Here is a 23,478-nt window from a genome sequence, read left to right as displayed (position 1 = left end):
TAAATACAATTAAGTTACATTTAATCACCTCCCAAATAAGAGGGATAATGAAAAGATTTTGCTGGTATATAACTACTTAAGTCTGAGATATTTCACATTACTTTTCCCAATACTCCCCTAACCTTACATTAGTTTTAAGGCTATATATACAAATACGTATATTTCCAAGTTAAGGAAAAAACAAATATAACAAAATTATACTACCTTTTATACACAGTTTTGATTTTGTATTCAGTGTTGTATTTATATCTTACATTTTAATAGTTTTCTAGTGGGGAATCTGCTTACTGAATGATTAAATTACATGGTGATTAAATACAATATTCAACCTAAGGAGACAAAATTACAGAAGGGCACAGAACAGTAGAGTCTTTTCAATGTGACAGATTTTAAAACTTACTTTCACATGCTTAATCAGAGGAATTTAAGCCTAAATTAAATTAGGTTATTTTTGTATCTACAATTCTTTAAGCTTTTGAAAGTTATTTTTAAAGGCCGACAGCTAAATATTATCAACATGCTATATTTCAAATCACTAAATACATCTTAACTACTTGGATTCTACAGACATGGGCTAATTAAAAATCACAGACACACACACACTCACAAACACACATACACCCCTACGATAGATTGTTAGATTGTCAAGCTTTGACAATTATTTTAACTAAACAGTAGGCAAATTCAGGCTGATAACACATCTTAATGAAAAAATAAGCAGCCTGAAAGAAACCCATTTAAAAATAGATCAAGGAACAACAGAGAGACTTAAATCTTTTATAGTCTTTCTAATGGAAGGGAAACAGTTCCATTTATGCCTTGAGTTACAGTATTTTCCAATTAAAAGAGACTAACATCTTTCCCCATGAGAAAAATTCTCATTTACAATGGTATGGTGCTTTAAAATAAGGGCGGAGTAAAGGAGGAATTACACATACATGATTAAATTTCTTGTTTGTTAAATCAAGCTTTATTGATAAAATGGAATTCAGAATATCTTACTAGGAACAGCAGCAGGCCCAGCCAATCATGATAGCAAAAATGTGGCAGTCTCCTACTATTTGTAGGAAGCTGCTGCTTATCAATTAGTAATTAAATGTAAGGACTTGTAAAAGAGATGCAAAGAATCAAGGCATTTTAGCCCCAAGATTGATATTCTTATGAATATACTGTATTACCTGTAATACTCATGGCAACAAGGAGAGAACCTAAAAGACAGTTAAATGAAGGGACCAGCTTTATCGACAATGCCAATCCCACTGCCAAAAACATTAAACTAGTTTTCAATTAACTCCCTGGATATTCAGCTTTGTAAGATTTTGGAATAATTCTCCATAATCACGTGCACAATTGAGCGTCTAGCTGACATGGCTGCTGCTCTCCCTGTCCCAACCCCAAGTCCAAACACAGCGTGACTTGAAAGGGCTATATATCTGTTGCGTCACACAACAAGCCAAACATTTCTTATAACTTTGATAGTGATTTAAAGCAATTCATAATTAAATATGAGCATTTTATACAAGGACAATTATACTTTACAAAAAACAAAATCATACAACAAAAATTGCTGGAGTCTGATTTACAACATGAATTATGGTTTGAAATCACGTTTACATAAGTCTCAAATTTACAAAAAAAAAAAAAAATCAGTTCTGGGCTAGCTGTGGTACTGCTGAAGTTCTCTCGTGTCATCACTCTCACCCATGTCATACATGCCCTTCTTTAAAGTTGAAGATGGATGTTTAAAAGGTTCAAGGAAGTTGAGCTGTACTCTCCTTTGGAGGTGAAGGTAAACTCCATGGCTAGATGAGCAGTTTCACCACATATCATCAGTTGAAGTAGAGTCCTTTATAAAAGGAAACAAAGCAAAACAAGGAACTAAATTAAAACTTAGAGATGCATTATTTCCTGGGTAATGAAGAAAGATAAGGTTTTGTAAAGCTGACCTTTAGAATATAAATGTTTTCTAAAATATATAATATGTGTACATGTGTTTATGAAATATCAATAATCTGTTCAAAGAATTGTGAACACTTTGTTTTGTTTTGGAATAAAATATTTGAAATACTATTTTACCATGAAGTTGACCAAATGTATTTCTAAACCAATCAACTACTAAAAAGAATTTTATTTTTCTCTTCAATAATTTATTGAATTTATTTTTAAAACACTACCTTTACAAGTTTTTATTGCATAAAAACCTCAAGTAATAAGAGATTTGAGGAAGCTTCATAATGCAATATATAAAATATTTCAGAGCCAGGCCCAAATGATTTTAAGTTACCACTTTTCTGTAATCACCATACTACAACAGAATTGTAACAGGAAACTTAATTGGAGAATATGGCATTCTAAATGTCTTTATATAAACAGAATTCTCTAGTATTTAAATGAAATATGCAGGGTTCTTGGCAAAGAATGGGCATTAATGGAGATGGGCATTCTGAAGCTCTGTTACAGCTGCTTACAAAACTCAGAATTAATTCAAGATTCTGAGCAGAGATATTCCCAACTTCAAAAAAACATTTAGGGGTGGAAAACTTCTGAAGTTGATTGCTTGGAGAGGCTTAAAAAAACCAGAATAATTAAAAGGGACTTTCTTTTTTGAGTTAAATGGCCACTCACCATGATTATATCCTCAAGCACTAGAACTGTGGTGCTGGCAGAGTTCAGAGCAATCAGTCAGGGGTGTGTGTAAGAGAATGGGTGCAATGAACAGCTCTGCAAAAACAGGTAGGAAGGATATGCATTTAGAGTGGAGGGGAAGGGAAAGCAGAGGGAGCTAAATGCCACTTACAGTGTCATCATTTTTGTATGGATTCAGTCTATTGTAAACGGCTTCAATAACATTCCGCCTAAATTTAGAAAAAAAAATGCAGAAAGTTAATTCTTCAGAGCACAAAACTGCTTAGTAACTCATAGCCAGGTGTTCATTAAAATGTCAAAGATAATCATCACAAATTATTTTAGTTCTATTTCTTACTGTCAATAAGTGAGCCATACTTTAAGATATTTGGGCCCCACTGTTAAAGTAGCGGTGAATTTATTCTAGAATGTTAACACTCTACTAATGCAATTAATAGAAGACTAAAAGTCATGGCTTGGAAAAAAAATCAGTCTATATGGGCTACTTCTATTTGAACTGGCATTTAGTGGTTATGAGTCAGAAATGACATTGCAGTTCTTAAGATATAATATTAATATATTCTGGTTAAGAGCTTAATGTTTTGAAGTAGAAATAACTTCAATATCTGTTATGGTAAAATAATTTAGATATTTTACACTTAAATTTCTGCTTTTCATAATGCCCCTTTAAAAAAGCTCTATTAAAACTGAAATGTCAAATATGACATTTCCCGGGCAAGTCTAGGAATTACTTTTTGTATAATATTTTATTAAAAGTAAGAAATCAGTAATGGTATTTATAAGTTATAAGCCTCCCTACTTACAAAACTGATTTGAAGCAATTTTATAGACAGTCATTTCACAGAAGATCATATTGGAAGAAACAATTTCCAAAAAATAAAACCTTCAAACAGGAAGTTTTACAGTTACATGAAATGATTAAACAACATGGCTACACTTACAGATCAAGTGGAGGACCAAGGAAATTAGTCAATATATATTTGTAGGTCAATTACATGGATATCTGAGGTAAAAATGTTTTAAGTCTTGAATTATAAAATTGCTTAAAGTCTCTACTGTAGTTTATAAAGATGTAAGCTTAGTATCTAACACATATTAGCCCACAGTTCTAGGAACTAAAGTGAAAAGAGAAAAAAAGCAAGAAATGCATCTACCTATCTTCCCTTACACCAAAACCCAACCAACCAGCATCAACAACCAAAAACACTAGGAAAATCAGAGATACAGAAAAATGGCCCAGATGGAAGAAGAGAAAAACGCTCATCCATGGGGTGTTCAGTTATCCAGGGATTAAGAAAATCAAATTATAATAGTAGGAATAATAATGACACTTAGAATTTTGTAGTACTATGTAATTTAGTTTAAAAATTTCTTTCACTGTATTATCTCATTTATGCTATATGAGGCAATCAGTGTAATCCAAGCCTCCACTGAAGACAGCCTTCAGTGTAGTTAGTTACAATGATATTCTGATACCTATTCTAAGTAAGCACCATATATCATTAATACTGAAAAACACCGAACCACAGGTTAAACATTTTGAAGTCACTTTAGAAATTAGGTAAATACACATTTGATCAATGGACACCTAACATTTTCATGTACAGAGATAGATGGTAAGAGTACGCAGAATATAACTCACTTGCTTGCCAATTCACCCCCTGGTGGGAGGCTGGGGATGTTCTCACTCGCTAATGTACGCATCACATGGACTAAGTCAGGGACGCCTTCCCCCTGCTTCTTTATGATTTCTGGGAATCAGAAGTACTTTTTTTGTAAGTGTTATCCAAATTTAATAATAATTTAAAAAACCGAAACAAAGATAACTTTTAGGTTTTTAAAGATGGCATTTACCACATCTGAGATTTTCTAAACTATATAAAAAAGTAAAAATCAAATTGACCTTTGAAAATTGATGACAAAGGGATATACAAAATGATACAAGAGATACAATACTTTCCAGATTAACTTCAAAGAATGAAAATAAACAAGATAAAAATGTGAAAAAATTTCATATTAAAATCAATGTATTACCATAATCAGGGATATGTGTGTACAAATGAGGATATTCCTCTTAAGATGCCAACTAATTACATCTGAGGAGATTAACTCCTCTCTTTAGACTGGAAACATGTTTCCTGAACTTTGCCCTGAAAATATAGTACACAGATTTTTTTAAAAAATAAACAATTTCAAGATTTGAAAAAAGAAAAAAAAAAAACCTTTAAGTATGGGGGATTTACTGATTATATACTAACCCAAATCATATTTACATATGTTTATTTTTGCAAAATGATACTTAAGTAGCATGTGCAGGATAGGTCATGTACTTGAACACCACTCTCAGCTTAACTTTTGTCTAAAGTATCTTTAAGCAATAAATAGATATATACCATTTCCTTAGTTGATTACTTGAACAAAGCCTACAGAATGGAAAAAGGCTAAATTTCAGGACAAAATTTTTAAAAAGAAAAAATATGATAAACCATACAACTGTATTTTAAATTGTTAATTTCAAAACATTCAGTTATTAAATGGGTAGAGTGATATGATCGGCAGTGTTGCCATGCAGATGCATATTGTTATTCATACCACAAAATACCAACCATTATGCACAGACAAGTTAAAGAGCTCTCAAACTATTCACTTTAAGTACAGGAAGTCTTTACCTGGAGTTTCAGCATATTTATTCTAAACGTAAGATCATGCCAAGGGTATTTGTAAGTTATATGTTCAATTTTTTGTTTTCCATTATTTACACTAAGAAATTTTCTTTGTCATCATTGGAGACCATTCTAGTTCTCAATTTGTAAATACCTTTGAAAATAACAATGCATGTAAAGACCTTTCATCCTTTGATCAAGTTTCAAAATATTAATTCATCATTAAAGCCACATATTAAAAGACAGACATTGCTACCCATACTTCTTTAAATGGCTCAAACTGTCCTTTGAGGATTAAGGCCAAATTTTACCATCTTTTATTTTTTGCTTTTTTTACTTTTTTTTAAACCAGTCTTTAATCTGAACAAAAAGCAAGGATCTCAGATTTGGTTTGCCAAGTTCCTTTATTGTATAATCTTTAACATCTAGTATATTTATTCTACATGATTCTAATGCTGGAAATTTGCTGTACAAAAATAAAGGAATTTGATGTTTACCTAAACTGCACAATTTCACAATCTAACGCTGTTAATACACTTAACATACAGTCTCTGCTAAGCCAATACAATTATTGGATAGATAACTAGGTACAATATAAATGAACACTGATGATAAATTCAATCAATGATGGTTTCAGGTCTAAAAACATTACCTTGAATCATCTATATTTGATGTTTCATACATCTTCTTTGTTAAAATATAAAAATTAGGATATTTTAATTGTGAAGAAAATTACAGGAAGACAAATTCTTTAAAAAAATAATATAAGACTTTAAAAACAGTTATATCTCCTATTCCACATGGGACAATACACTTAAAACTATCTGACCATTAATACTACACTAGCCTTGCTTCTTTCTGCTTTAAAAAATAAAGAAAAAGAAATTTTAAGAAATATTCCTTTAATTGCTCTTGGACTATACATTTTAATTAGAATTGTAAAAAGACTGAATGCTTTTATTAAGGAATATATATGTATAGAATATCTATGTTCCACATACTCATGTATAAACATATTCTGCCCCCCGCCCCTCCACCAAGTCTGAGGGATTCTATCAGTTTTCTCCAAATTAGCAACTTTAAAGCTTGGGCAGTCAGTAGCAAATAAAAATACATACATGACACAAGTATCCTCTTAAATTGGCTTAGAAGGACCACGACCTTAAGTGGTATGGTTTAAATTATGAGCTGAATCTTTTCACAACCCTAGAGAGTCAAGTATTTACAATATCATAGGAGGAGAGCTTAAAAAGCCTTTGTCCTTTTCTGTGGTGTGGACAGAGAAGCCAAAAGTATTCAAAGCAAATAAAATGAGGTTTAATAGGTCACAGCAATTTAGTGAAGGCATGTATTTAAAGAAAGAAAAAAAGAAAAAGGTATTCAGTGCCTGTTTTGGAAGCTGATTGCAGTATTTATCACTTTTTAAGACATATAACAACTTTTACAATGCAAATAGTTACATTCTTTCTATGTTTTTAAATATAGTAGTGGTTTTAATCACTGTAATATTTAACTAGATGCAGTCTCATCAAATCTACCTCAGTAAATAATACTGTATTTAATTTATGACATAATAATCTCCAGTTGAACAGTACAAGTGTAACAACACTTTAACATACCAAAAATATTGAGTATTAATGTAAAGTCTGTTCAGGTGGCAATTCTTGCTTGATAATAAGCAATATAAAACTTAATATTGTAACATAAAATTACTTATCTAAAGCAATTATTTAGAATTGCACCAAAAACTTAAGAGTGCACACTAAAGAGAAAAAATAGCAATTCATTTCTAAAATTTGACCCCATTTCATAGTAAATAAAACTAATTATTTCTTTAAATTGGTAAGAAAACATGTACACTCAGGTTAAAGTGCCAATATATTAAATATCAACATATCCCAATACATATTCTTCTTCAGGTTTCATATTTTTCCACTAACCAGCAGTTTGAACCAATGTGCTATGACTTGGTAGCATTCTAAATATTTTATCTCACTGATAACATATTGAAATGAATCACTTAAAACAAAAAATTTCCAAGACCCCTGGAAACAGTGAGGAAACAAACTCATTGAATAGTATGTCCAGTGAATGAAATACTAAATACTATATACATATACTAGATATATCACTATCAAGTAGGGGAGAGAAATAAAAACAAAATAGCAGCTCCAAACAGTACTGAAAACTCAAAACCAACCATGATTCTAGTATCAGACTAATTATAATTGGTATCAAACAGTAAAAAGGGAGAAAACAAAATTAAAGTGCATATTAATTTTAACAATGCAGGCACAGGATATAATAGTGTATAGTGTATCAATGTTTACATGCTATTAAAGGTCTTTAACGTGCAAAGTAATGACATTAGGAGCCAAAAATGCATTTTAACACTATTATTGGCATGTCAAATTTTTCTGCTTAAAGAAACTGCATAATCTACATGCTTATTGCATATATGCAGTAAACTGGAATTCTCTGGGGAGACTTAATATTTATGGCAAATAGTAGCTGCATCAATGATCATTTAAAAGTTTTTCAAATATTTAAAGGCATTACACTTGAGAGTTACAAATACCTTTCTAATTGTCTCAAAGTAATTTGCAGAATTATGACAAATACACTTCTGTAATTCCCAATTTATTTCTTGATTTTATTCAGCATTTATATTTCTGCCAGGTAGAGATATATGCCAGGTATGTCTTCTATTCAGGTTTACATTGTCTAGGTGAGGCAGTTTATGGCTTAGGCAAGACGCTTTGGAACAGTTTAAAATAAATTTTTAAAAGCTGTGGCACATGGAAGTTGTTAATAACCAGGCTATGATCTTCAAGTCATTTTTTTAAAAGTCCCAAAGATCTTAAATTCATACACACAGCTTTACACAGAAAGATGGTATTCAAATTATCACCATCATAAAAAATCTGTTTATAATTAAATAAACCACAAATTAGACTTCCCTGGCATAAAATTGTTCATGCCAATGAATTCATCAAGAATTTGAAAGCACACAACACTTTAGCCTTTTCAAACAAAAGTATCCTGAACAGAATGTACTGGGCCATCCGAGTTGCTATTTCTAATATAACTGTGGTAGGACAATAACAAATATCTAAACAGCTACTACAGAAATGCCCTTTCCCACTTTTGTACACTAAATGTCAAAGGCATGTAAAGGTCTAAAAGCTAAAATGTTAAAGTTTGATTATGTTGAGGTTTTTCTTTAATAAAGCTACTTATTTTTTGTTAAATGATCCACCTTCTACTCTGCTTTCCAGGTACTTGTCCAACTCTGCCTCCTTCTTCACTGCTTCTGGCGATACTTTGGGTGCATTTGGAAAACAGATCAATATCACACTCATGTTGTCTCGACTTCCCTGGGAAGAAAAAAGTTTGAGAAAATATTTTGTTTTCTTTTTGCTCTTCAAAGCTTTGAGAACCTTTACAGTCATGCCAATTACACTTGTTCTAGTGAAAATATATATTGTTTTTAAGGAGAGAAAAATATATATGCACATGTGGAGGGGCACCCCCAATACATATATTGTACATACGGTATACAGAATAACCAATACTCCAAAAGACAGGAGAGAAACACTACAGATTAAAAAAATGATTGTTGCAATAGAGTTTAAAGTTCTATAAAACAAATATTTCTGAACATTTACTGGTGGCCTACTTAACATGAAGTGATACCTAATACAAATACACATACACACATACATTCATTCAATTTAACAAGATAGAAAATTCTAGTGATATTCTTTACAACATGATTTGATCTGTAGTTACACATATACTTGACAAATTTACTTTTTATTGACAAGTTTACATTTAAAATAAATTATGGGGCTAATTAATTTGCTTCATAATAAGTAGAAATATGGAATTAGAAGTAAAACTACATATATAAAGTTTATAAACCAGCTTTTAACTTTCATAATTTAAAAAAAAGGTTTAACTTTTAGGAAGTACATTCATTTTTAAAGGCACCTAGATATTCAAAATGCTATAATTAAAATACTTGAATCAATTTTGGCCTCCCCAAAAATCAGACTTCCTCTTCCTATTAGCAACTGGAGTTCTAAAATTTTAAGTATTTAATTCCCCTATACGGGAAAATTGAAGTTATACCATTCATTTAAGCAAACAATACAAAGAATTTAATATTTAAAATATTGGGGAATATTGTACAAGAATGAGGCAAATGATAAGATACTGAACAATTTTTAAAATAGAGCATAATGCAGAAGAGATAAAGTAGAATCTGAGTCATAATTTACTAATATCTGAATCCGACCAAGTCTCTCAAGAAAACAGCTTTTAATTTAGTTAACAAGTATTTAACTCTCAAGTGCTACAGAATAAACCTAACAAATGAATGCTACTTTGTCCCTTTTTTATACTAAAAGGGATAAAGAACATAAGCATCCTTGTTTGGTTCCCCCCAAATTCAGAAATTAACAACAATAGTGTGTACTATCAAGTTGTTGCTCTATTGATTTTTTTAACATATGTGTTGGATGTTACATAAACTTGATTTGTGTTGGATGTTACATAAATCTGATTTTTAATTAAGATTTTAAGTACAGCTGGCAGTTGTGCATATAAAACCACAAAGAATATTATGTTGACTTTCTATTTCTGAGTTTTAAAAGGACATCGAATATACAGCCTCAGAAGAGTTTTATAAAATCACCATTTGTTAAACAAACAAACAAACACAAAAAATTAGTTAATGAGCATTATTGACAAAATAGAACTGTGGTGTAAAGAACACTGCACCTAAGTCAAGGACTTGGATTCTAGTCTTAGCACTGCAACTAAAGAAGTAAATTGTGTAACATTTTTAACTTTTCTAGAAAAGGGAGGAGCATGTATCAAGCACACACTGTTTGCTAAAACTAGGTACTTCATATGTATACATTAGCTCATTAATTTAATTCCCCAACAGTCTTATGAGTTAGATACTATTTTCTCGATTCAATAGCTGAGAGAGGTGGAACAATTTGTTCAAGACTATAGAGTACAAAAGTAACAGAGGTTAAAATTTGATTCCAGGTCTGACTCTTAAGTCCACAGAGCCTTCTCTTGCTCATCTATATACACGATCCCATTTGATCATCCTGACAACCCCATGAGACAGGGTAATAATATCTCTCTTTCTCTCTCTTTTTTAAACAATTAAAGAACTGATTTTCCAGACAATTTAAATAGCTTACCTGAAGTCATACACAGTCTCATACCAAGTTCTTCTGACTCCATGTCCAAGGCTATTTCTATTACATCACACCAAATGATCACTAAATCCTCTGTTGGTGCTACAGATTCATTAGACCATAGTCTCAAAGTATTTCCATAAATGTACTGAGATATCACATGGTAAAAATAAAATATTAAAATTCTAAAATGCTTTCCATATATAGACACTGAGGCTTAACCCTCCCCATTCCCTTTTTTAAAACATGGTACAGTCTTTTTACCTTTGATAAAATTCCACAATATTAAAAAGCTCAAGTAGTCTTGGTTACTAAAAGACTAAACATTCAGATTATAACCCTTGCATTTTTGGTAACCGCGTAACTTATTTCTAAGAAGTATTCCTATGTTATTTTCATAATTGATGAAAAGTATCCTGCAATTGTACCAAAAACTTATTTCTGAGTACTATAGTTTCTAAGATGATTATATACTAGAGTAGTAATTAAGATGACATAAAATCATTTCATCTAAAAAAAAAAAAAAGTCTAGCTACCTTATACAAACAGGTGTCGACTACTTCATTGCAAACTTTCTCAAGGTCATCAGTGACTTCAAGTCTGGATCTTACAAAATCACAGAGCTCTTCATTTCCCATGACATCCCAAATACCATCACATGCAAGAATAATGAACTGATCATCTTCTTCAGATCTTTCAATATCATGGACTTCAGGCTCTGGTGACACAAGCTGCTCTGTAGGACCTTTTCCATGGACACATTTGTAATCGAAGTCCCCAAGGGCCCTCGACACAGCCAGAGAGCCATTCACACGCTGAATCATTACAGAACCACCTGCATTCTGAATTCGTTCTTTTTCCAGCGGATTACTTGGTTTGTGATCTTGTGTGAAGAAGTAAACTTTCCTGTTCCTACAAAGTAAACCTCTTGAGTCTCCACAGTTAATGAAATAAGTATGTTGAGGAGAAATTAAGACACCCACAGCTGTTGACCCACTTCTATCAGCACCATGTTTCTTCTCTGACATAACTCTCATATGTTCATCAATCTCCAGAAAACCTGTTCTGATTCCATTCTTTACATTTTCCACAGAAGGTGCTCCTGTAGACCCTTTAAAATCCTGGTTATTGGTGATGTGATCTAACAAATGCTCACAGCAGTATTTGGCAACCTGAGAACCAGCATGCCCATCATACACAGCAAAGAATGACCATGTTTCAAGTCCACTTGGCAAACCGATCACAGCCGTATGTGCGTCCTCCATTTCAACTCGCCAGCCTTGCATGCTGCTTAGCCCATATCGCAACCCATTACCCTGCCCCTGGGCATTATGTTTTTCCATCTTTGGTTTGTCTAAAAATGCTCCCATTATGTCTTGATCCTCTAGGTCTGCAAAGGAAGAGAAACAGGAAAGTTAATAACTATCTTATAAACAAACTACATATCCAACAACCTTTTTAAGAGTGAAGGAAATACAAAGAAAGCTTTAAATAAGAATTCACAACTCTTGTGATAAGCACTCACTGCTGACTTTGGAACCTGATGATTAACAAGGAAGAATTGGGGGAAAGGCTGATCAGGCACAGCTCAGAATGTACAACAGGCAGAGAGAACTAAAGCATCATGATAGAAGTAGCTGATCTGACACTCTCCCCAAGGAACAAGTACTTGAAATAGAAAAGAGACTTGGCAGTGGCCATCAGCTTACATGAACCATGTCAAGTGGTTAAGGATGCACTGAATATGTGACTCTCTTAGGGAATCTCAGAACTAAGTTGTATGTATATATTAATCAAGAAAAAACAAATAAATGAATTCACAGGACATACCAAAAGCCTACTAATTCAAACATCTTAGCTGAACATTCAGGATTTTCCAAAGTTTGATTCCAAATATCTAGTTTTATTCCTACTACATCAACTCTCTGAAAAAGTAGAAAAAGATCTACTCACAATGATCCAAATTTGCATGCTTCTTCCCTTAAGAAGGAAGACTCAATTCCCTTCCTCCTTACTTATAGAAATAAGTATACCCATCCTTTAACGTCTAGCTCAAATTCTACCTTTTCCATAGGTTTTTCAGTCTCTGATAAGCCAATAAATTATTAGATTACTGTAAGTGGTTCAGTCTCAATTTTCAAGTTGCAAAGCAATTATACAAACATATAACAAAGACTGTCATATGTAGATATAACAAAATTCATCTACTGTAACCTAATCTAGTGGTAATAACACGTATCATCATATGGTACTCTGTAACCATTTGGTATAAACAGAAAAGGAGATCAAAAGGTCTAGGACAGCACTGTGGACAAGCCTGAAAGCTTAGCTATCTAATCCTTTCCCAATAATCAAAAGCTAAAACCCCTGGTCTGGAATGAGCTTACACAAGGCAGGAAGACAGTTGGCCTTTACTTGAGTAATGGCCTAGAATGTAGAGACTTGGGGGTCCAAGTCATCAAATGAGTCACAATTTAATGCAATCTGAAAGAAGGATACAATGAGATTTAATGGAGGTGAAGGTGAGATGGGAAGGAGTGGGGAAAAGTACCCAGGTAAATCAGGATGCACTTAGGAGATTAGGGGATTGATGATGCTAGTGATGCTAAGCTCTGAGAAGCTGGGGGAGAGAAAGGAAGAAGAAAAACAACTCAGAAAGGAAACAGTTTCCCGGCAACCTCTCCCTCCTTCTCTATCCTACGAGGGCCAAACTAATACACAGCAGAGAAGTCTGGCTGATTGGTATGATAAAATGATCTCCTGCCTGCTTGTCTGTGTCCTATTACAATTCCACTAATGGAGGTTAAATAATGAAAACTAGCTATTATTCATTCCTTATGGTGGTATTCATCAAATTACCTTTCTGACACCAAGTTGATACACAATATGGCAAGGGTGAGTGTTTTGATTGGACAAAAGATACAATAGTAATGATACCCTTAATAGCAGACAATGTTTAAGATGAATTCTAAATCACTCTGATAAGTGTTTTACAACTGTTACCTGAAGTCATTCTCAACAACACTCTACAGTAGGTAATAATATTATCTTCAATTTATAGATGAACTTTAGTGTGACTAAAGAACCTGGCCAATGTCACTCAGACAAGTTGAGGGGAGTCAGGCCTCTAATTCAAGCCTGCCTGGCTCTAAAGCACCATTTACTACTACGGCAATGGTCTCAGTCATGGCTGTACAAAAGAATTATCTGTGGACCTTTTGAAAAGTTAAGATTAAAAAACCCAGAATTTCCACAGTAGGGTTGGAACCTAGGCATCTGTGTATCTGTTGTAAAGATTAGATGGAAAGCCTAGATAGATAGGTAGATAGAAGATGATTAAGCCATGGTGAGCTTAAGTCATCTGCTGAAGGTCAACAGCAAGTTGCCTCATCTCTGTACCTCAATTCCTTTAGCTGGGCTAAAGGAGAGGTGGGAGGTGTTACAGTCAGCCCTCCATATCTTCTGGTTTCACATCCATGGATATGGAGGGCCCACCGTATTCACTGTACTATGCTATTTTATAGAAGGGACTTGAGCATCCACACATTCTGGTATCCATGGGGGCTCCTGGAACCAATCCCTGCGAATACTGAGGGACAACTGTATACTTAAGACACTTGATACCACTAATCTAGCATTCGTCATCTGTATAATGGGCATATATTAATACTTACCTCTGAATGTTGCTGCAAAGTTTAAATGAGGTAATGGCTGCAAAGTAGCCACATAGAGTAGAGCAAAAATGAGGAACTCAGCAAATGGAAACTATTTAATTATGACTACATTCCCACATACACAACACATCTAGATTCTGATATTACCTAACAGGGATCTTACTCTCCCTTTTATAGAAAAGTCCAGTAGTTATTTTCCAGATATATATATGTATATATATATATATGAAACTACCAAACAAATAATTCTTTGAAGATAAACAGGGTATGCTTTCTAAAAAAATAAAAACCCCAACTTTTGAAAAATATATATTAGAAATATAAAAATGTAACAAACCAAGTCAATCATCTGATAAAATTTTAGGTCCAGCCCTACTGCAAATGCAAAAATATAGTCAAGGGCAAATAATTTTGTGTCTGGACTTTTACATACTGAAAATAGGTGATTCAGAAATCTTACCTCCTGGGATTCTGAATAATTTGTAAAAGCCTGGTGAAGCAGCCAACTATAGCTACAAAATACAGCAGATAGTTATATAAAAATAATAGTTATCAGAAATTATTTACTTATAAATACTATGACACACTATAAGTATCTATAAGTAAATAATTTTTACTTTTAAAAAATACATAGTCATTTTCCATAAGTGGACTACTAAAGAGTATTTTATTTAGTTAAGTTATTAAATTGGCATGTATCTACAAACAGTAAATCCCAAGGCGATTCAGTTTGCCCATGAAAGTTTAAGTTAGTTTCTGAGAGAAATTCTAGTTCTCACCTAGTGTTAAATCTACTCTGAGCACATGCTGGGTCTGATCACAACACTAGCATTATCAGATGATCTGAACATTTCAATACAAAGTACTATGACAATCACAAGACTAAATTCATCTTTGATATAATCAGAAAATTTGGTGACCATTTTTGTCTTTTAAAACCAAACAAACTTCCAAATTGAAAAATCCTAACGCTGAGTCAGGAAGTATTCATTAAAGTTCAGCCACTGCCTTTTATTAAGTAAAACCGATCTCACAATCCTAACGAAGAGTCTTGAACCTGGTCATTTGGTTTAACCCACTCAGAATTATCCCAAGTTAAAAAAAAAGCTCTATATATTCATTCCACTGTTAAGATCCCTAAGCACCATATTAGCCATGAAACAAGAGTTATTAAACTGACAATTCTGGCAGAGTCCTTTAGTAAAAAATTGAAGACTAAAACACTACAGGGTTCTTTTCTGTTTACCTATGGACACATAGTATAATACAGAACGCCCGGTGCTCCATCAACAGAGGACAAAATAGACTATGTAAACAATGTTGAGAAAATTATATTCTCTTAGTAATTGATATCAGAATTCTTCTTACAGCAAGCCCTACTTTTTCTGAGAAACACTACTTTGATCAGATATGTAAGTAAGGGGTTAAGGATCAAAAGATATACTCACATAACAAAAGATCACTGCTAAACAAGCATTTGAAGGAGGGTAGATGCTGCTAACTGAAGGACCTCTGCTTGATGAGCACTGAGATAGGTTTGATTATAAAAACTGGGGAGGAAAATCTGGACCAGACCTCCAAAAGAAATAAGAAATGTAAAGGTGGGGGGAAATCCAGAGGCAAAAAAACTATATAGCAAGAGAGACTTGAAGCTTCTTGGGGGAAAAGGGAAAAAATGGAATACCAGTTAGCAGCACTGGTTGCAGTGTATAACATGGCAACATTGAGGTCATTTGCAGTGAGGAGTGAACTCTCTACTACTACCAAACCTTTGGTATACCCTACATTGCCCACTAATGCTTATGTATGAATAGACTGTCAAAGATGAAGACAAATGGTCAGCTGACCTCTGGAATGCACACTTACTGAACAATAGAATACTAAGCAATTTATTGCATAGATGGGGTTCAGAGAAGAAGCACAAAGTCCTTGTGGCCACATGTCTCTGCAAAGGATAATCTAGGCTACATAAACTACTTTTAACTTCCCAAGCTATGAAACATGGTAATTCATAAATTATATTTTGTAATCCAAGGCAACCATCTCAAAGTTATCTATGGTAATGATACATAAGCACATGAACAAAATTTTACACAATTTGAGGAGAAAAAAAAGATCAATCTTGGGTAATTTTTCTCCCACTTGGAGTCTGAAATTTCTTATCATTACAAAAATAATCACATTTATATTTACAAATTTGATTTTGGTAACGTATAAATAATCAGAGCCAAAATGTAGAAATGATCTGTCTAAACCTATTTTACAAATGAGAAGGTACAGAGAAACAGAATGACTTGCCCAAGGTCAAAAAGCTAGTTCAGCACTAAGCCTGAGAAAAGGACCTAGGTTTCTAATTCTCCTGCACAAGACATCCTGTATATCTGCAATTGAAGTAATGGAAATCTAAAAATGTAGGCTTTTAAAAAGACAACACACAAGGCAGACAGACATGGAAGATGGTCACTGAAGAAAGCAGAAAATTCTTTTAGTGTCATTTCTTCCTCTGCCTACTCTACATAATTTGTGTTCTAAACTACCAAAGGTAAATGACCAAAAAAAGAGGAGGGAAGGGAAGGTAAAGAAGAAGAGAAAAGAAAGGAAGAAAAGCAAGAAATCCAACTTTTATTTTTTGTCCGAGACTAAGAGAAAACAACAGTGAACTAACTGCAATTTCTGGCAATGCCAATTTCATATACACGAGCTAAATAAAATATAATAATGAGCAAAGAAAACTAAGAGGATGTATTTTTAAAGATTCAGAAATTAAAGGTGGGGATTGGGGGGTGGGTGGGTGAGCTCAGTATTCATTAGCTCCAAACTAGAAAACACCCATCAATTTATGAGATGACACTGAATGAATGAAACAACTGCAAGCTGTCAGCCAAAGCAAAAACAAAAAAAGCAAACAAACCACTCTGAAAGTAGGTTCATGGAAACGAAAAACAATTACTGAACTAAAATTTTCAAAAGAGACAATGAATAGCCAAATAGATACCACAGTTTAAACAATAAACAAAACAAAACAATAAATGAGATCACTTTGAGGAATTCTTTTAGAACTCAGGTCTTTCCTCATCTTGATTCCAAACATACAAACCCACCCATGTTGGTACCCATCCTATCCTCATACCTTTCTGTTATAACAGAGTACTCTATGTCCTCTCACTTAAATTAAATCCCTCTGCTAGAGCTTTGGAGCCCATGCTTCAAAGGAATCTTACATGACTTATATGTCTTCCCAGGAATAATAACATTATTATCCTCTTTCACTCCTTTATATTCAACCTCCCCCTTTCTATTGGAGTACAACTTTTAAAGACACTCAAATGTCATCCATTAAAAATAAGTCTTGGGCTTCCCTGGTGGCGCAGTGGTTGGGAATCCGCCTGCCAATGCAGGGGACACGGGTTCGGGCCCTGGTCTGGGAGGATCCCACATGCCACGGAGCAACTGGGCCCATGCGCCACAACTGCTGAGCCTGCCCTCTAGAGCCCGCGAGCCACAACTGCTGAAGCCCGCGCGCCTAGAGCCCGTGCTCTGCAGCAGGGGAGGCCACTGCAGTGGGAGGCCCATGCACCACAAGGAAGAGTAGCCCCTGCTCGCCACAACTGAAGAAAGCCGGCGCACAGCAGCAGAGACCCAACACAGCCAAAAATAATTAATTAATTAATTAATTATTAAAAAAAAAAATAAGTCTTTAGGTGACTCATTCCCCTCTAGCTACCTCCTGCCTCTTTCTTTCCTCTACAGTTCAAAGTCTTTTAAAAAAAGTGTTGATGCTCCAAACTGTTGTCTGGCCATTCCATCAAAACAAGCTCCTCCAAGCTTAATCCAATGGACATTTTAGCCCTTGTCTGACTGCTCACAGCAGGATTCAACACAATACTCTTTGAAACACTCTTCCCATTGGCTTTTCAAGATGCTACACACTCCTAGCTTTCCTCTTACCCTAGCTTTTCCATCCTTGTCTTATTTGCAGGCCCATCCTCATCTCTCAAGCCATTAAACATTAGCATTCAAGGCTTAGACCTAGGCCCTCTTCTCACTCTATGCTAGCTCCCAAGGTACTTTTTCATATCTTTTTTTCTTCTTTTTTTTTTCTTTCATGGCTTTTGCCAGTGAATGGCAAAATCATTCATCATTCAGAGGTATCATTTGATACCTCTTTCTACTTTATCTCCCATCAGTCCAACATCAAATTCCATGGATTCTACTTCTTAAGTATTCTCAAATCTGCCCAGTTTTTTCTCTAACACCATAGTCCTCAAGCTACCATCATCTTTCAATGCATTATTCTATACCAGCCTCCTACTTTGTCTCTTCACATGCATGCTGGCCTCCTCCAATTCATTCTACAAACTGCAACTTTAGTAAGCTTTTCAAAATACAGATTTCAGTGATCATTTTGTAATCTACAGAAATATCAAGTCACTATGTTGTGCACCAGCAACTAACATAGTGTTGTAGATCAATTATACTTCAAACAAAACAAAAAACCCAAAGAAAAACAAACTCATAGAAAAAGAGATCAGATTTGTGGTTACCAGGGGTGGTGGGAAAGGGAATTAAATGGATGAAGGTAGTTAAATGGTACAACCTTAACAGTTACAAGATAAATAAGTACTAGGGATGTAAGGCACAATGTGACTAATATAATTAACACTGCTGTATGTTATATTTATGTTTTTAAGATAGTAAATCCTAAGAGTTCTCACCACAAGAAAAAAAATTTTGTTCTCTTTTTTTTTGTACCTACATGAGATGACGGATGTTCAACTAAATTTACTGTGGTAATCATTTCATGATGTATGTAGGTCAAATCACTATGCTGTATACCTTAAACTTACACAGTGCTGTATGTCAATTATATCTCAATAAAACTGGAAGGAAAAAGATAACATAATACAAATTTCACTGTATCACTTCTATACTAAAAGTCATTCAATGGCTTTCCTCTCTTTGGGGGGATAATGAACTGCTTAATATGGCTCACATGAAAGCCCTGAGTAGTCAGGCGCCCATCAACCTTCTCCAGACTTACCTTACTTCATAATGCGCCACCCCAATAACATTCTCTACTCCAACCGTAAGGGCTTTCTTACAGTACCTAGTACTCATCATGTCCCCTTCCTCCAAATAACATAAACAAATGCCACTTCCTCTATAAAAAGCTATTACTTCCTCTCTTACTCTAGCCAATTCATACTCATTCTTCAGATTATTAACTCAAGTATCAGGTCTTCAGGAGAGCCTCCTTTGAATACTCTGGATTCCCCTAGCACAGTAGACCTTCAATAAACACTTGCTGAATGAATTAGCTCAAAAGAAAAAGCAGATGCAAATAATAAAAATTTGGTAACAGAATGAGTACACCCAGGGAATAAATATAAACATAAAAAAATAAGACTTTCTGATGGAGAAAATAGAGAAGCTATAATCAAAGAAATAAATTTTTCCCTCAGTAGATGTCTTCAAACTTACAAAGCTCGCTGAATATCTAGGAGGATTAATTGCTAAAAACCCACCCCTATTTACCCACAACTGAAGAAATTCAAAGAAAAGAAAAAAAAAAAAACATAAGCTTCTAGGAAGATCTTGGGTAATCTTCAAAGGAAAGAGTATCAAATTAGTATCAGCCATTGCCAACTGTAAAACTGAATCCTAAACTAGAGAATAAACAGAGTTCTAAGAGTTAAGGTTAATTACATAATCATCCAAACTATTATTCATGTGTATAGGGGGAAAGACATTTTAAGATATATAAGGACTCAAAAAAAAAAAAAAAGATATATAAGGACTCAAAGCATATACTCATACTTTATGGAAAATTCAAGAAAAAATTCCAAACAAGCAAACATCTATTATGTTTTAAAACTATTAAGTTCATCTCTAAGACTTGTCATTAGTTTAACTTTTTAATAACATTACAGAAAAAGAACCTTCTTAAAAATACTGATCCAGAAAAACAAAATCCCAATATATAAAGTAAAAGAACTTGGGAAGTGGCCCAATTATCCAATTTAACACTAGGGAGACACTCTCATGTCTTTAGAATTATTCTCACATAAACAGCAAAGCACATATAAATCAAAAAACAAACAAAAAAAACAAAAAATCTTTCATAAGACTAAACTTAAAAGTTACAGATCTATCCAATATGTGACTTTGGACAAGTCCTTTAGCTTAATATCTAACTTTCCTTACTGATAAATAATCAACCTTGATTAATTAACAAGGTAATTGTTCTGAGAAATGTATAAGAAATTAAGTGAGAAGATTAAAGTTTTAGGAATACCTACATAAATGACATTAGTAAATTAATACTTTAGTCTAAAATCATGCTAATGAATTCCCATTTAAAAACTTATTCTCAATACCAAGATGAAGATTATGAGATAAATAAGATTATTTTACTACAGAAAAGTCAACTTTTAAAGAAGGAAAAAAGAAAAAAGCAGCTACCAACTAAGACTACAAATTGGTAGCCTGAATTTGACCTTCACATATATTGTTAGTTCCTCTCCCCAAGCAACATGCATTCTCCAGAGTCCCCACTACTCCTTACTGACCATATCTAGACCATTTCATCCACTTTTCCACCACGGCATCTGAGTTTGCATCATTTGGTAAAGAGGACAATACCTGTGATTTTAACAGCATACAATCCATGAGGATTTACTCTAATCTGATCTTTCACTAATGTGGCCACCTCATCCCAAAGTAGCAATCAATACCTATAGTAGACTGAATAATGGCTCCCAAAGACATCAGGTCTTAATCACATAAACGTTACCTCATTTGGAAAAAAGAGTCTGTGTAGATGTGATTAACTTAAGAAACTTCTGACTGGGGGGGTTGGTGGAGAATATCTGGGGTTATACTGGGGTCTCTAAATGCAATCACAAGTGCCATTATAGAGGCAGAAGAAAATATGACACACACAGAAGAGAAGGTGATGTGAAGACAGAGCAGAAAGAGATCCAAAGATGCTGGCCTTGAAGATTACAGTGATGTGGCTACAATCCAAAGAATGCTGACAGCCACCAGAAGCTGGAAAAGGAAGGGAATGCATTTTTCCCCTAAAGCCTCCAGATTGAGCACATTCCTGCAGGCTCAATGAAACTGATTTTGGACTTGTGACCTCCAGAACTGTAAAAGAATAAGTGTGTATGAAAAATCAGAAACTAGAATATAAAAAGTATTAACAGAGCTAAGGAATGAAATTTAAGAGATAAAACATTATTGTATTATTTTCAATAACATGAAAAGCAATAATGAGAAGTAAAGAACTTACAGAAAACAATTTACAAGAAGTAAAATCCAAAATAAGAAAAATCATCCAGTATGCAGATAGTAAGAATAAAGAGGTAAAAGTGAGTAGATTAAAGACACACACACTGTAGATTCAACAGTTTATTAGTACACTGTAAAATGAAAATCAAATAATGGAAGAGAAATTAAACCTCAAAGAAAGAAGAAATTAATCCTAAACTGAGAGAAAATTTGAACTTGATGATTCAAGGCATTCATCAAGTACTAGATAATTTTAGTAGAAACTGACAAATACCACAGCATAATTTGGTGAAGATAATGAATTTCAAGAATTTAGGGGAGGGATAAATTGAAAGCTTGGGATGAACACACACACACTACTAAATATAGATAACCAACAAGGACCTACTGTGTAGCATAGGGAACTCTACTCGATATTCTGTGATAACCTATATGAGAAAAGAATCTAAAAAAGAATGACTATATGTGTATGTATAACTGAATCACTCTGCTGTACACCTGAAACTAACACAACATTATAAATCAACTATACTCCAATAAAATTAAAATATTAAAAAAAATGAAAAAGAAAAAAAAATATGAGAATTTAGACAAATAAAACGTGCCAAAAAATAAAAATAAACAAAAACAAACCAGGCTGGCCTCAAACTTCTTTGCAATGTCAGATGACAGGCAATAATGAACTAATACCTATAAATGTTGAGGGTAAAGGGGTATATTCCAAGAAATCTAGACCCAGCAAAGTTGGCATTTATTATGAAGATAATAGAAAGATATTATCAAATATGCCAGCACTAAAGAAGTATATCATACATGTACCATTTCTGAAAAATCTGTTTAAAGACAGATTAACGCTATCAAGAGATTAATCAAAACAAGAAACTCAATAATGGAGTTGTCCTAGTATATAGGGCTTTGGGGTGGGCAAAATATACTAAGCAAATATAACCAAAAAGAAACCAAGGGTTGCAATTTTAATATCAGACAAAGGCAAGCATAAGGAGTAAAGCAATAACGAGGATGGGCATCTTTTTTTAATTGATGAGGGTGTTGTCTAAAATTATAATTTAACTTACAAATTTTATGTGCTAAATATTTTTATGCCAGATAATTCATAGCAAACCTATCAAAAACACTATATGCTGAAATCAAAACTATGTATTGTGTTCAAACACACTTAAAAACACTAATTAAAGCTCAAACATTTATTGGATTGTATATTGAAAAACAAAAGCTTTATAGCTTTTCCTAATGCACTCCCAGCCACCTCACCCTGGGGACCAAATAAAAGAAAGAAAAAGAAAGGAAACAAATGATACCATATTATATGACTTTAATACAACAAACAGTAGATACTGGTAACAATAAAGAAGAAAACTTCAAACATCTGGAAATTGCTTTAAAAGGCATGCTTCTAATCAACTTTGCATTGAGTTTGTATATTTTTACAGTTACAAAATATTTAGAAATGATAATAATAAGAAAAATCTCATATCAAATTCTATGAGATGTAACCAAATCTTATTCATGGAAACTCATACTTTCTTAGTAAAAAAGTAAAGGCCAGGATACTAAATATTCAATTCAAGAAGTAAAAACAACAACCACACACATACACACAAAACCTAAGGAAAGCTGAAGGAATATGTTATGAAAAATTAAGATAAATATGATAATTACATGAGAGAAAAATGATTAAAATAGGTAAACCACTAGTTAGCCTAATTGAGAAAAACTACAATTCAAACTTAGAAACCAAACAGGCTAAACTCACCTCACAGGTAGGTGTTTTTTTGTTTTGTTTTTTATAAAACACACTGTATAATTCTTTGTCAGTAAATATGAAAATAAGAAGGAAATTGACAATGCTCTAGGAAAACAAATCACCAATTTTCTTCTGGGGGGCCAAGGAGTGATGGAATAAAGACCAGTAACTCTGGAACAAAATGAGAAAGTTATCAAAGAACTATCTTTAGAAAAAGC

The 23,478-nt window shown here is 33.5% G+C and overlaps 1 protein-coding gene across 2 annotated transcripts in view; it reads right to left on the bottom strand.

Annotated features, from left to right (window-relative positions):
• Positions 1 to 942: 942 nt before the first annotated feature.
• Positions 943 to 23,478, bottom strand: part of PPM1A (protein phosphatase, Mg2+/Mn2+ dependent 1A) — a 43,995-nt gene continuing 21,459 nt past the window's right edge. For both annotated transcript variants that reach the window (XM_059914333.1, XM_059914331.1), the window contains exons 2-6: positions 11,065 to 11,918; positions 8,569 to 8,686; positions 4,289 to 4,397; positions 2,798 to 2,855; positions 943 to 1,846 (exon numbers count right to left, since the gene is read on the bottom strand). In XM_059914333.1, coding sequence (XP_059770316.1) covers positions 1,817 to 1,846; positions 2,798 to 2,855; positions 4,289 to 4,397; positions 8,569 to 8,686; positions 11,065 to 11,898 — 1,149 coding nt within the window. In that variant the 5' untranslated portion in view covers positions 11,899 to 11,918 and the 3' untranslated portion in view covers positions 943 to 1,816. The remainder of the gene's footprint in view (positions 1,847 to 2,797; positions 2,856 to 4,288; positions 4,398 to 8,568; positions 8,687 to 11,064; positions 11,919 to 23,478) is intronic.

The sequence above is a fragment of the Balaenoptera ricei genome, chromosome 2, assembly GCF_028023285.1.
Source record: "Balaenoptera ricei isolate mBalRic1 chromosome 2, mBalRic1.hap2, whole genome shotgun sequence".
Taxonomy (NCBI): Eukaryota; Metazoa; Chordata; class Mammalia; order Artiodactyla; family Balaenopteridae; genus Balaenoptera; species Balaenoptera ricei.
The sequence above is the reverse complement of the archived record's forward strand: the minus strand, read 5'-3'. Positions and strand labels throughout refer to the sequence as shown.